Source organism: Monodon monoceros, unplaced genomic scaffold, assembly GCF_005190385.1.
Source record: "Monodon monoceros isolate NGI ecotype Baffin Bay Population unplaced genomic scaffold, NGI_Narwhal_1 Super_Scaffold_12, whole genome shotgun sequence".
Lineage (NCBI taxonomy): Eukaryota > Metazoa > Chordata > Mammalia > Artiodactyla > Monodontidae > Monodon > Monodon monoceros.
Genome location: NW_021703768.1, coordinates 53,561,332 through 53,576,951, shown reverse-complemented (window position 1 = coordinate 53,576,951; position 15,620 = coordinate 53,561,332). Strand labels below are relative to the sequence as shown.

Here is a 15,620-nt window from a genome sequence, read left to right as displayed (position 1 = left end):
ATAATTACCAATACTGCTCATTGATACTGTGGGTACCAATGAACAAGAAATAAATATAATTACCAATACTGCTCATTCTTAACTAAACACCCAGGTATTCTAGAAAAATACGGTAAGAAAGACACTGAAGTATGTTAGCTTTCCCAGAGCCACAATAACCAGGAATTTCCTGGTTAAATAATAATTGGTGGTTAAATAATAATTTTTCGTTTCTCCCAAGAAAGGAAATGTTACATCCCAATACCTTCCCTCCCACAAACCACTGTCTTACTACGGGTTTCTTGGTTTCGGAACTGCAGAATTCTTTTGACACATTAAGATACCAAATAGGCAAGTGCTGTAATTTTACCACGGGGGCAAAAGGACACCAGAAAGGACAAGCTGTGTCACACCAGAAGTCCACCAGAGCGGCACACCAAGGGACAATTCCATGATGACAGCTGTGACTGCTTCACCACCTTTATCTCCACCATGTCCCCAGACACACAACCCGATCAAATCCTTGACAGCCCAATAGTTCAACTAGGCTGGGCTCCAGGAAGCAGAACAGAAGCTTCAGAAACTAGCAAAAGTTGGAATTAAGACCGCCTCGAGAGAGTTCCCTCATGGCCTAGTGCCTAGGATTCCGGGCTTTCACTGCCGTGGCCCAAGTTCAATCCCTGGTCGGGGAACTGAGATCCTGCAAGCCGCTCAGTGTGGCCAAAAAAAAAGACCTCCACAACATTTCTTAATAAACCACCGTTACCTAAGTACAAAACAGTACATACCAGGCACTGCCCTTGGTGCTAAAGATACAGGGAGGATAAGACAGCTGAAGTGCCAGCACTCTCCACTCTCTGGATCATTTCATAACGCTTGGTAAACAGGTTGGCCAGGTCCGAAATATTAATAGGTATACCAGTTGGGTAAGTGGGTAGTAAGTGAAACCTAATTTCTCTCTCTCTCCTTCTTTCTCACACACACACACACACACACACACACACACACACACACACACACACAGTACTGCTATTATAAATCTGTTTTGCTCCCCTCTATGATGGTAAGCAATTAAAAGTGAGCCTGCATTTCCTCTCTGTAAATCCATAGGATATTTATGGATGCCATTCATCTCACTGACTCTCAAATGCCTTTGGTAACAAGAAGTCCACACTTGACCAGTCTGTCCAGGCACACCCACACAGACAGCCGCAGGCACCCCGTCCTTCCCAGGAAGGACAACACGTACATATGGTAATGAATTTTTTTTTAACCTCTGCAAAATGTAAAGAAGAGCAAACTGGGACTGAAAGTTTTAAGCAACTACTTCTGGGTGGAATTCCATCTTAGAAAAAAACTCTCCCCCACTCCCCAAATAAGTAGTAATTCTCCATTCATTCATAGTCGGAATCACAATCACCTGTTTTCTGCTAACTATTCTCATGGCACCCAGGCATGTGTTTAGTAAGGATGCACATTTAGAGTTCCTTTTCACAGAAGCAGTGGCTGGATTATAGCAAAGATTTTACAGAACATTTTTTTTTTTTTTTTTTTTTGCTGTACGTGGGCCTCTCACTGTTGTGGCCTCTCCCGTTGTGGAGCACAGGCTCTGGACGTGCAGGCTCAGTAGCCATGGCTCACAGGCCCAGCCGCTCCGCGGCATGTGGGATCTTCCCGGACCAGGGCACGAAGCCGTGTCCCCTGCATTGGCAGGCGGACTCTCAACCACTGCGCCACCAGGGAAGCCCTACAGAACATTTTTAAGCTGAGTTTTGATTAACAGACTCCCACTAAACCAGCTACCCTGTGGATGAGCCCAGGTGAGCCTATAATGAGATTTATCTTCATGGATTAGGCCTGACCTATAATAATCTGCTCAGGGGTCCCTACTGCTATTTCAGCCCTGAGTTATGAAAAGTCATCCCTTTACTATCAGTAGAACCTAGCTCAGAGGATAATAACTAGACAGTATTATTCCTGGAATACAAGCACTCCTGAGACTTTGATTATAATGTCCACAGCTGAAGGCACTATTTCACTATTGAGATTACTACTTCCCAGATGAAAAAAGTCCTGATCTGTGGAATAACGCCTTCAGCTACATACACTGTAATCACTCAGCAGTTCTCGCATCCCAAGAGCAATACAGGTTACCAACAGTTGGTATGGTAAGCTGAGCTAGGGAATGGAAGCAAGAAGTTATAGGAGAAAGCACAGATAACCCTAATTTCGTATTTGCTTTATCTGGGGGCTTTGCTGTAAGAGTTTGACATGTCTAAAAGCCATATCAACTTCACTAAAAATAAAAACTACATTTAAAAAGAGTAATTATTTTTCACCTGACAAACCAGCAAACTTGGTTTTTGGGTCGGGGGAGGGGCGGCGGTTTGGAATACTGACTGCTGGCCAGAGTGTAGTGAGATGTGACTTCTCAGTATATGGAAGCACAAATTTGTACAGTATTCCTAGAAACAATTCAGCAAGAGTATGGAAAACCTATATAATGCTCATATCCTTTGTCACAGTAATCCCCTCTGAGAATCTACCGCCAAAAACCAGTCAGAGGTGAACACAGACTTATTAAAAGCCTGCTCATTACCATTATTTTCAATAGGAAAACCTTGGAAATAACCTAGAAGGGGAAATAGTGTAATAAATTGTGAGAAATCCATACATTGGAGTATTATGCAGCCTTTAAATTGAGCTATGATGGCTAAGGAAAAAAGCTAATTCACAGTTGTATCCTACAACTTTTGTTATGCAATTTATCCAAGGACATTCAAATTGTTCCTACATCAATATTTAACACTCACTCACTCAGAGTTAACTAATTGGACTTCGGCACAGGTTTTTGTTTTTGAGCTATAAGGCTAATGAAGTATTGATATAATATTAAATGACTGCAAATAAAGTCTGCACCCTAAATAAATGCTGACATTATGTCGGTACATTCTGCATGAATTAAAAAGGGAAAATGCACTTTTGCATACATTTAGTGAATTTTCCCTTACTCTTCATCATGCACTTTTGCAAATAGAAAAGATGAATATTCATCAAGGCTCTCTGAATATATTAGTTTAAATAGTTTGGTTTTAATATTTATAGTACATCATGAAACATAATTTTTCCATTACAAGAAATGGATACAATGTCAAAAAAGGGCCACTGACGAAACATAAAATTATACCACTTAACTTAATATTAAAAATTGAAAAACAGTATCTGAAAGCACTTCCTCCCTTCAAAATAGTTAACTGCTCTAGAAAAATAACTTTCAGTTCGTTGGGTTGGTGAATTTAAAGTGAAAGTGAGAAAGAAACTACAAGGTGGTCCACCATCATGCAAAAAACTAAGGACAGAAAGGTTAAACTTCTACTCAAATCAAAGATCTAATTTCCTCCCTTCTGAGAATACCACTCCAGCTAAGCCTAGCTGATAACCCCCAAGAAACAATTTTTCTACCGACCCCAGGAACACCGATGTCAGCACTTCTTGAGTCACAGGCACTGTGCAAAGTAGTGCACAAGAGTTTGCTCATTTATTCCTCACAATAAACTTATGAGGTGGCTACAACCATTAGCTCCACTTCACAGATGAACAAACTGAGGCTCACACAGCTAATAAGTGGTAGAAACTGGAGGTAATCTTTTAAACACTCTGCTTTTCCCCCCTCATTCTCATTGTCCAACTGAATAATTACAGTTTAACTCCTGAACACAGTTTCCAAAGTTAACTACTCTTTGGCTTGAAAAACATCTTCTTGATTAGGCTAGATAATAAAAACCTAAAAGGTGAAATACAGATTAAAAACAAAAAGATAAACAAGAGTCTGTTCTAGGGCACTTAAAAGGTACGGAAAGGAAATATATTCATTACACATTCAACAAGCCTTTACTGAGCACCTACTATCTGCCAAGCACTGTTCTAGCTCCCAGGGAAATAGCTGGAAAAACAGAAAAAAATATCTCTGCTCTCAAGAATTTTTCATCAGAATAATAGGAGATATATAACAAGCAAATTATGCGGTGTATTGGAAGGAGACAAAGTCATTGAGAAAAGTGGGTGAAATGGGGTGTGTGGCATGCAGTGCGGGAAAGACTTTCAAACAGGATGGTCAAGGAAGCCCTCAATAAGAAAGAATGTGGCAGGGATGCTGACAAAAATCAAAACAAATGAGGCTCATGATTCAAATCAAACAGAAAACTGGAGAAAAATACTGGAAACAAATTTTCACTGTGCTTCTGCCATCCATCTATTACTCCAAAGTACAAAAGAAGTGAATATTTCTTATAATGGCCACATATACCATTTCTAAACTTTAATCATCAAGGCTTACAACCTTATTTTCCTATGGAAAAATAAGTTACCCCTGGTCCTGTTTTGCCTCCTGAAATTTCCATCTTTCTTGCCAGAAAGCAGCATCTATACAAATCCCCTGCTTTTGACGACTATGACTTCTTTGATAAACTACCCATGTGTGCGGGGAGGGACAGAAAGATGGAGGAAGCAAATGGGGAAATGAGTTTTCCCCTCTTCAGATTAATGTATACACAGTATACATCTGACACTTCATCAGCACCCCCCGCTGGTGTCCCAGCAGGCGGACACTGGCTGAGCATGTATTCTGCCAGCTACCAGGCTACTCAGGATGAATTGGCAATGTGCCATTTATCGGAAATGCCCAGTGTGTCTGGGAGACAGAATACAACTACATTTGCCATTGCCAAGGAAAACAAGATACTTCCTCCTAGGAATTAATCTCCTCCTTGAGAAGGTAGTTAGCATTACTTTGAAGCTTGCCTATGGCATTCAAATCACAATAGGTCATGCATTTACTGAAATTCATACCTCCCCAACCACAGGCCTTCATTTATATCTTCCTAACACATGACTACCACTCAGGTGGACGGTCTATACTTTTCTGACATGTTCTGTTGCTGTGCTGAATGTAAAACTGTGCTATGAAGTGTAATCTTGTCCTTTGGACATAAACCACCTTGATTCTGATTTTACCAATTTTTCCACACTTGAACACATACTTCCCTCTTCAAATAATCAACAAAATACTTAAACCAGTGTGGCTGCATGACTGCTTACAAGCAGGTTAAGGAAATTTCCTTGAAGGTGGACACTGATAATCTCTTTTTTTTTTTTTTGCGGTACGCGGGCCTCTCACTGTTGTGGCCTCTCCCGTGGCGGAGCACAGGATCCGGACGCGCAGGCTCAGCGGCCATGGCTCACGGGCCTAGCAGCTCCGTGGCATGTGGGATCTTCCTGGACCGGGGCACGAACCCGTGTCCCCTGCACCGGCAGGCGGACTCTCAACCACTGCGCCACCAGGGAAGCCCGACACTGATAATTTCTTCAGAATTTTGTCACTGTATTTTTTGAGCAGCTGATATGGAACTAAACGGGATTCGGCCGACTACATGGACTTTGAGGCTAATCACGATTGTAAGATGCACACTGGAGAGCAAAACCAAAAAGGCTTTAGATGGATGGTCTTATTAGATGGTCCACTACAGCATACAGAATCACATCATCACTCTCGCCTTGCAAGTAAAGCAATCTGTCACTTTTCACTAATGATTATCCATTCCGTCAACATTATTTACTGAATGCCTCCTACATATAAGGTGTGGTGTTAGGAACAGCGAGGAGTAGAAAGTCAGATCAGACAGGAATTCTGCCCTCAAGGAGCTTGCAGTCTAGCAGGGGGATATTAGGCATAAACACAAAGAACTAAAACAAAGGCGGACCTTTGATAAATGCTAAGAAGAGTCAGGAGGAAGGTCAACTTACAGCTCTAAGATGGGGGCAACAAGGATGAGGATAGTGGCCAGGAGAGAAGATTAGAGTGAAGCCTGTTCTACCATACAATGCACCTGCAGAAACATCACACTTATTCAGAAGACAAGAAAAAGGCGGGGGGGGGGGGGGAGAAAAAAAAAAAGTTCTACTAGATGTACATTAACACCCCTTCAGCACCATTCTCCGTCAAATCTGTTAGTTGTAATCGGCAGGGATAATTTAGATGTAATCCAATCCAAGAAACATAGATTAACTTGAATGGTTCTGCAAAGGATACCCAAAGCAGGGAAAGTCATGAAAGTGTACTGAGTGACATATTGAAATAAGTGATATGGCAGAGAAACCTGAGCAGATTGCTGCCGAACAATGAGGAAATGAAGACTGTGCTCTGTCTGGCAGCTCTCCTACGGCTTCTGCTGCGCATATTACGACAGAAGGTTGGGGACAGAAGACATGGTCAGACAGCCCGCAAATAAGTTTTCTTTAGACTGCAATTAGGAAGTAAGGAAACCTCTGAAGAAAAGATATGATGAGGGTTACACTTTAAACCTTCACTGTCTAGTAGTAAACGGTTAGTCACAGTCTGGTTTCTGTGCCCAAGCTTACCCATAACATGTTAATAACAGAAGTACTAATATTGCTAACATTTGAGACTGGTTAGGTGCCAGGTACTATTTTAAGTTTGCTCTCTACGGTATTTTAGCATTTTCTCTAGTTTTTCTCCTAAACACTATAAAAACTCACACGGCAAATAAGGTGGTAAGTTAAGTGACTCTTCGATGTCACTGGACCGATTTTAGGGGGTACTCTCATGTTTTCTATCAGTAGTTCTCCTTATTTTTGTATCACATTCCCAAATACCTTAGGTCACCTGACATGTGTTTTATCAATGAATCAATCAGTTTCTACATCTGAGCACATAACTACCAGTATTAGGTACATTACTTTGTAACAATGTTGTTTTAATTAGAATGATTTTCCTGGCAATAAACATACAGGATTACTATTTACGTGTTAAGAATAACATTGCAGTGGCCCCCAAAGCACTTCTGTTTAAAAAAAAAAAAAATCACTGATTGTGAGGAATTTTCCTCTTTCCTTAAAAAGTAGATGCTTACAGTAAAATAAGCTTTTAATAAAATTTCCCAGGAAGAAAAAGTAACTTTGAACTTGAGGATGGGATGGAGGAAAATGCTAAAATGCATCTCTTTAACTGTACCTTTAAAAATAAGTCCCAAAATTTTCATGGGAAGGAAAAGATAAATTTTAGTTTAAAGATCAGTCAATTTTGAAGGCATAAAATATCCTCAAAGAAACTTTTTTAGGGATAATTACTCAGTATCAGAATCTTTATAATTCTGAAACTAGAAACAGGGAATTCCAAGGTTGAATTCCAGAGACTGGAATAGGTCTTTTCATCTTGCAGTTTGCAGATGAGCTGATAAAATCTGAGAAACTAAGCAACTGCTCAAGTTTATACAGCTACTTAATGAAAAAAGCAGGATTAGAGGTTCGACCTAAATCAAATCTCTCTATATTATTGAATGATTCCCAAATATCCCACATAATTTACTACCAATGCATAAAATTATAAGGCACCATAATGCACTGACATATATTATTTGTATCATCACCAGTAAAAGACATTTAAAAATCTATTCCATTACCATACAACCCTACCACCGATGCAAAAGTAACCTCTATAGGGGCTTCCCTGGTGGCGCAGTGGTTAAGAATCCGCCTGCCAATGCAAGGGACACAGGTTTGATCCCTGGTCTGGGAAGATCCCACGTGCTGCAGAGCAACTAAGCCCGTGCACCACCACTACTGAGCCCGCACTCTAGAGCCCGTGAGCCACAACTACTGAGCCCGCGTTCCACAACTACTGAAGGCTGCATGCCTAGAGCCTGTGCTCTGCAATGAGAGAAGCCACTGCAATGAGAAGCCCGCGCACTGCAACAAAGAGTAGCCCCGGCTCGCCGCAACTAGAGAAAGTCTGCATGCAGCAACGAAGACCCAACGCGCCAAAAATAAATTAAATAAATAAATTTATTTAAAAAAAACAAAAAAGTAACCTGTATAGACTTCTAGGCTCTGCCAAAGGTTAAAGCTGAAAAGTAATGGGCCCACTGGAAAACAAAATTCTAGTAAGCATCATGGTTAAAAATAAAAGTCTACGTTACTTCTTTTAAAAAAAGGAATGTAGGAGTCCATGCTGCTAATAAATACACAAATATTTATGCCATGTGCCAACCTGTAGATGTGGAGAGAGTGCTAGAGATGGAATAATGACCATTTTCAATGATTCTAGAAAAGAAGGACCCAGGCAATAATTACCAATGAATATGAAATCTAAAGGAGATTTTTGATGAGGAGAAACATGTTTGCATGGCCTCAAAGTATCTCCCCCACCCCCAAAGGCTTATCGATTTAAGAGAAAAGTTCTAACTACAGCGGAGAAACCGGCCAACCCCTTGACTGGGTGAAAAAAATTCGCATCATAATGAGGGGCAGATGGACATACATCATGCACCTGCCCATGGCATGGCCTGAAGGGACACGACATCACCAATGTCACATTCTGGCCTGGAATGCAAAACCCGCAGCCCACCAGGAGAAAACATTAGACATACCAGACACTGTAATATGAGAAATATTCCATTAAAAAATGAGGTGGCAGTGTTGCATAGTCTTCAAAAATGACGATGTCATAAAAGGCAAAGAAACGCTGTGGAGTGGTTCCAGAGTAGAGGATAATTAAATGGCATCCATGACCCTAGACTGGATCCTCTACTGGAGGAGGAAAAATACTATAAAGGACATTTTTGGGCCAAATGATAAAAATAAAATACAGATGGCAGAGTAGATAAAAGACTTCTTTCATGCATAAATTTAATGAAGTTGATAACTGTGATAGCAAAAGGCCATGATATAGATAACCTACTCTCAAAGAGTTCAAAAAAATTACATGTGTGTATACGTGTGTGTGTATACATATACATATATACACACACACACACACACACACACACACACACACACACACAGAGAAAGCAAATAGTACAGCAAATAGGGCAGGAGGTTAATACTTGAACCCAGGCAAAGGATCAACTGGAGTTGTATGTATTTGTCTTATTCTTGCAAATTCCTATAAGTTTGAAATTATTTTGAAATAAGAAGTTAAAAAAAAAAGCTTAGAAACATTTTCATTTCTTTTGAGGGAAAAGTTGAGACAGCATTAAGTTTACAGAAATATTCCAACTTAGGTTGGGGGGACGTGGAAAAAATTACCAAGCTGAAAGCAAGGAATTTCACGTTGCCAAATCTGTGCTTAACGTTAATGGTAGCTTTAACTTCCTATCTAGAACAATAAACTCAGAACAGTCCCTACGTTGGTGGTGAGATGGAGCAAACCCAACCCACCGCAGACAGAGTCCGAGGACACTCACCAGGCTGGCCGTGAGCAAGGGCGCCGACTGGCCCAGGACCTGGCTGCGCATGCGCAGGAGGTTGGACGTCTCTGCAGAGGTTGCCCAGGCCTGCCCCGCCACCGGGTTTGGAAGGAGGTACCTCCCTGTTGGAGTCAAAGAGAAGACAGTATGAGTAGCAGGCAGAATGGCAGTGCTTCCCTAGAAACGGCATCCTTCTTCTATACCACTTCTGCCATACGTTGCAATTACACTGATATATAGCAACCGGAAGCAAATTGTTTTAATTAAGTTGGGAGATCTAGTTGCAAGTTCTGACCCCTATTTTCCACATAAACCCAGGTAAACCTCTTCACCTCCAGCATCTGTAGCTTCTTGTTACTGTGCTGAGGATATATATAAGTATACAAAGCATTCTTACCATCGTAGATATAAACATGTGCATTTACAAATGTACTTTTAAAATATTTAATACGGAAAGTGATCTAGCAATCAACTAGAAAAGTGTCTACAAAGATCATGACCAACAAAAGGAAGAGCTGTAAGTCTTTCAAGTTGAAATGGGGCTGGTGCCCCTTTCTCCCAGCTTCTCTCTCTGAAGAACTGGTGTATATCCAACCATGTCCACAGGACATGTGATGGTACCCATTTGCATAAATCAGGACATTAATGTTAGTGTAGGTTCACTGAGCAATTTCCATCAACCTTGAACTCTCATATATATGTGTATATCTTTAAAAGTCAAACAGCTGAACCAACTCACACTGTATTACTTCTTTAGTACATGGATTAGACTAGTTATGCACACATAAGCCTTTAAGTTAGGAGGGACATGAATATTCACATAGTAATGAAGCTCAGTAAAAGCAGAGACCATGTTTGATTTTTATCTGTAGCACAGTGACTGGTCATAGTAGGTGCTCATTAAATATTTGTTGAATGATGAAAGAACAAATGGGTACGTCTCTCCCCCAAAACACGTGAAGACAATGAAAAGACGGCAGGCCACCCGTAGAATCTCATCTACGGGCTGCACGTGTGGGGACTCCGGCTTTGTACCTCCCAGAATCGTGAGGGACTGCAGCACGTGTGGCTGGTGGCCCTGCAGCAGAAGTAACATTCGTGCCCTGGATTCTCCCCAGCAGATCTGTTTCTTGTAAAAGAACCCCCCTCTCTTTCCTCAGGCATGCACTTAACAAGCACCCACTGGTTAATAACTGCTGAAATACATTAACTAGTGTGAAAATTCATATTTTATGGCAAGACAAGAAAAACATAAACATAAAAAATTTTCTCTGCCCTTTGGCCTCCTCTGCCCCCTCTACTGTGCACTGTATATCTGCATTAGGCATCAACCAAACCTCTCCATCAGCAGGAATACCTGCTCAACCATAAACAGCAACATTCTCCTAGCACCAACAAGACAACTCCTTAAAAGATAACATTCCTTCTGAATCTTGTAAGGGGCTGCAATGATCCATGACCCACTACTCACCTTGTCCTTGCTGATCTGGATTATGCAAACTATCTATATCATTTAATGTACAGACCTCTGTCTCCAGAAATCTACATAACTGTGCTTTGACCTCTAATGGGTAGAACAGTTCTCAGAGCTTTCTGACAGGCTGTTCCTGGGTTATAGTCCTTAATTTGGCTTGAATAAAGTTTTCCATTTCTTTCTTAGACCAACTGATTAATTTTTTCATTGACAGTAGTTTGCTATTAGTCCACAGGCTAACTGGCAGTACAGGAGCTAGGGTCAGCTCCCATCAACTGTCCACGTTAAGAGGTCTAATGCTGGGACTTCCCTGGTGGCACAGTGGTTAAGACTCCATGCTCCCAGTGCAGGGGGCCCAGGTTCCATCCCTGGTCAGGGAACTAGATCTCACGTGCAACTAAGAGTTCACATGCCACAACTAAGGAGCCTGAGTGCCGCAACTAAGGAGCCCACAAGCTGCAACTAAAACCTGGCACAACCAAATAAATAAATACTTCTTTTTTAAAAAAGAGGTCTAACACTCTAAGTGCTTTCAAAAATTTGTATTTTATTTTGCCAAAATTGTTCTTTTACTCTCTTATTATATAGTAAAAGCACAGACTCTAGAGAAAACTAGATCTACTTTTGAGATCTTGACCTGTAGCTCAGTGCTATGGGGAACGAAGTGAGTCAACCTCTCTTGGCCTTGGTTTTTCCATCTCTAAAATGGAGACCATAACGATTGACTATGTCAAGTTGTTGAGGAGATTAGCGGGTTTTTTAAGTGAAGCGCTCAGTACATGTTAGCTATTTAGCCATAACAGCAGTAAAAATGACAAGTATCTTTTTTGTTTTGCTTGGTTTTGGTTTCTCTTCACTCTCAAGTAGTAAATGTAAATATATATATATTTAAAGATCACCTATAATCATACCAGGGAAAACCACTATCAACATTTCAGTAATTTTTCTGCCAGACTTTCTTTCTGTAACCTGTATTTTCTTGCAAAAATGGGATCATACTTACTTTTGTCACCTGCCCACCACAACCCCACATAATAGATTGTGATATTTTCCTAGCAAATAAATACAGCAAATACCAATTAATTGAAGCATAAATGCTATCACTGAAAATTCAAATATAATGACCCTCTGTGGTTCCAGTCACCATCTTGAACAACTCATATATATTTTTATGTGCAGGATGTATTACATTTAAAGTCTAGAATTTAAAAAATTATTTTCTTTGCCTTATTTTGAAACATTAACTAAAAGCTGGACTAACAGGTGTTTTGGTAAATCGGCCCCCTTTAGACCCCAAAGCAGGACATTAATAAAGAAGGACAGGAAAACCACAGACTGCATTTAGGAATGCCAACATCAGTAGTACATGAATAAATGATTTCTTTAACATAGAAATAACTCCCACTATGTGAAAAACATTACTTGTTAAAAATATACCAAACTCCAGTCATCAGAATCAATAGGGTTTTCCCCACCTCCACCCCGGTCCCTCCTGTGTCTTTCCCTATATTTTATATTTTATATATTTTTTGGTTCATGTTTCAGAAAAGGCCTGATAGGAGGTATAGAAGCTACATGATGTCAAGATTTACATGATGGAATGAATCTACTCTGGCCTGACCAATGCTCTGCCCCAGATGCTTTGTTTTAAAGAAAACTTGGTGTAGAAACAAAAACACTAGAATTTAATATAATCATGGAAAAATTTGAAGGGCTAACATTTTAATTCATTAAAGAATTCTGAAAAAAAAAAAGAATTCTGTAAGTCACTTTTTTTATTCTTTTAGTAGAAAATAATTATTAGACTATAACCCTATAATCCCCCAGAGCTGAAAAAATAGGTATTTATTTCTGTATCCCTAGGACGTGGCATAGTGCCTGTAACTTAGTAAGTGCTCAAAAAATGTTTGTTGAATGACATGCAGTTAAAGTACACTATTTGATTAATACCTGATCAAGTCTAAACAGGAACAATAAAACTGAACAGATGATTTTCTTAAATTTCATTTGTAGTATACTATAATAGCTAAAATACATCGAGGACTTACTATATGCCAGGCACTGCAACATCTTAACCACGCTTTTGGGTGCTAAGTAATATTACCTCCACGTTAAAGTCCAGAGAGGTTACATAATTAGACAAGGGCACACAGCTAATTAGTGGGTAAAACCAGGATTCTTACTCTGAAACCCAGATCCCACCACAGGAAAATATTCATCACATATGCTTAGGTGAAAAAACAAGTTATAAGACAGGATAATTCTATATTTTAAAGCAAATAATATGTATTTTGCACACTATTTGAAAAATAATTTTTCAAATAAAAATTATTTTCAGAAAATTGTCTGAAAAGATAGGAAATGGTAGCAGATAGGATTAAACGATATAATGCACTTAAGGCACTCAACCTGGGACATGGAAAGCAGTCAATACACTATGACTCTTCACATTATCCTGAGAACTTTACAGTTCCATCGATGCATCCCGACCACCACCACCACCACAGCAACGATATAAAACATGGTAATGGGTTCTTAGACCAGATCACAAAAGAAAGAAAGAAAAAAATAATGGCTAGGATTAAAATAAAGACTAGTATTTCTCTGTGGGAAGGAAATAGCAAATTCAGAATTGTCATTATCTCTAGCAGGGAAAATGGGGAATAGGTCCAGGGAGGAGTATTGCTGTAATATTTTATTGTTTAAAAAGTTATCTACAGGAAATAATGGGATCTATTAGTTGAACATAAAAGTTTATAGTATTACGTTTTCACTTGTAGTTTTTTTTAATTTTTATTTATTTATTTATTTATTTTTGGCTGCGTTGGGTCTTTGTTGCTTTCTCTAGTTGCGGCGAGCGGGGGCTACTCTTCATTGCGGTGGGCGGGCTTCTCATTGCGGTGGCTTCTCTTGTTGCAGAGCACGGGCTCTAGGCGTGCGGGCTTCAGTAGTTGTGGCACATGGGCTTCAGTAGTTGTGGCTCGCGGGCTCTAGAGCGCAGGCTCAGTAGTTGTGTCACACAGGCTTAGTTGCTCCACAGCATGTGGGATCTTCCCGGACCAGGGATTGAACCCGTGTCCCCTGCATTGGCAGGTGGATTCTTAACTACTGTGCCACCAGGGAAGTCCCTTCACTTGTGGTTTTAATAAATTCAGTATTAATTTTTTTAATATATCTGAAGGATGTGGCAAATATTAAGCTTTGATAAAGCTGGCTGGCAGGTATTTGAGGTTGGGACTAAATTATTCTGCATTAATTTCTGTATGTGATATTATATAATATTGCTTTTAATGATTCCTATCAGAAAAATGTGCTGCATAATCTAACATGGCAAACTAGCCAGGAGCACGTTCCCTCCACTCCTCAAAATGGTAGCTCCTCAGGCCGCATCAGGGAGGGGTCTGGGCTGGGGAAGCACGGAACCAGGGAAGAGGTTCCACGGAGAATGGGAGCAAAAGGGAACCACGAGAATCCTCATCCTGGTCCCAAGATAAAAGTCACAACAGCTGTGACTGGTAGATGCCCCCTTTCTGAAGCCAGTGGGAGGGCAGAACAAAAGCAGGGACAGCCCTGAATAAATCCTCAGTGCAGGCGATCCCTGTGTATGCTAGCATCGTTGCTTGATAAGCCAGGGCATGCTTCAAGTAGGAAGCCAGACACTGGACAGATCCAGAACAAGCACTGGGGGAGGGGACTCAAGGAACCAGAGCCACGTCCCTTCTCTTCTCTCCATAAGCGCCAAACCACACTTTGAACCTTTCAGTTTTGTTAGATCTCACAGAGCACTTTCAAGCAAGCCGAGACCATGGCCAATGGGAAAAGTATGCTGTCTTCTCTGAAATCACTCAGTCTAACTCGGCCACATACATTTTTGGCTTTTTTTAAACATCTTTACTGGAGTATAATTGCTTTACAATGTTGTGTTAGTTTCCGTTGTATAACAAAGTGAATCAGCATATATCCCCATATCCCCTCCCTCTTGCGTCTCTCTCCCACCCTCCCTATCCCACCCCTCTAGGTGGTCACAAAGCACCGAGCTGATCTCCCTGTGCTATGCGGCTGTTTCCCACTAGCCATCTATTTTACATTCGGTAGTGTATATATGTCAATGCTACTCTCTCAAGGCCACATACGTTTTATTTGTTGCTATCTCATGTGTAAGTCTAATCTCGGTAACAAGACCATAGGTGTGCCTGGTCGAAGATAAACAAAGTCAGACACCACTTAAAGCGGTAAGGACGGATTTTAATCAGTAATAACCACTGCAATAGGGAGAAAGAGTCCAGCATGGACTCTGTTCGTCTTCGATTGGTACAGAAGTAACTGGGTGTTTTAACAGGAGAATGAGGGAGTAGGGCAGGCAGCAAGCGAGGGCTGGGTCGAGCCAGGGAAGTGAAAAACAGGAAGGGTTAGTCAGTGTAACTGCGATCAGGCCAGCTCTGTCTGCTAGCTGGCAAGGACCGAAGTTTGGATTCTACCTTTCCACAGAGACTGGGAGACAGAGGCCCTATCTGTTGGCATGAACAAACAGTAAAATTTTTTGGTAGCCTGGAGTTTTCTGAGGCAGGCACTTTAAGGGGATTAGGGTCATCCTAAGGATGTGGCCTTGAGCTGTTAGAGACTGTTAGTGTTCTTCGAGTCTTTGTAGGCCAAGGTTGGGGGGCCTAATTGAGAGAGAGGGCTCCGAGGAGCCTGGCGAGGGTTTGGTCAAGGTGAGACTTGGTCAGCCTTCCATTTTTTTGTTACTTCAATAGACCCTAACTCATGTTCATTAACAGATCAGTTTTTGAACTAAGTCTGAACTAACTTTTGAACTTAGCCCATATACTTATATGTCTTCAAACCTTCATACAAGACGTAAAGCTCCTTGCCAATAATGGTAAAAGTAATTGCTCTAGTTAGGG

At 40.8% G+C, this 15,620-nt stretch overlaps 1 protein-coding gene across 2 annotated transcripts in view; it reads right to left on the bottom strand.

Annotated features, from left to right (window-relative positions):
• The window catches only part of MAST4 (microtubule associated serine/threonine kinase family member 4), a 568,502-nt gene that overhangs the window by 364,150 nt on the left and 188,732 nt on the right, over positions 1-15,620 (bottom strand). For both annotated transcript variants that reach the window (XM_029218029.1, XM_029218025.1), the window contains exon 3: positions 9,240-9,364. In XM_029218029.1, coding sequence (XP_029073862.1) covers positions 9,240-9,364 — 125 coding nt within the window. The remainder of the gene's footprint in view (positions 1-9,239; positions 9,365-15,620) is intronic.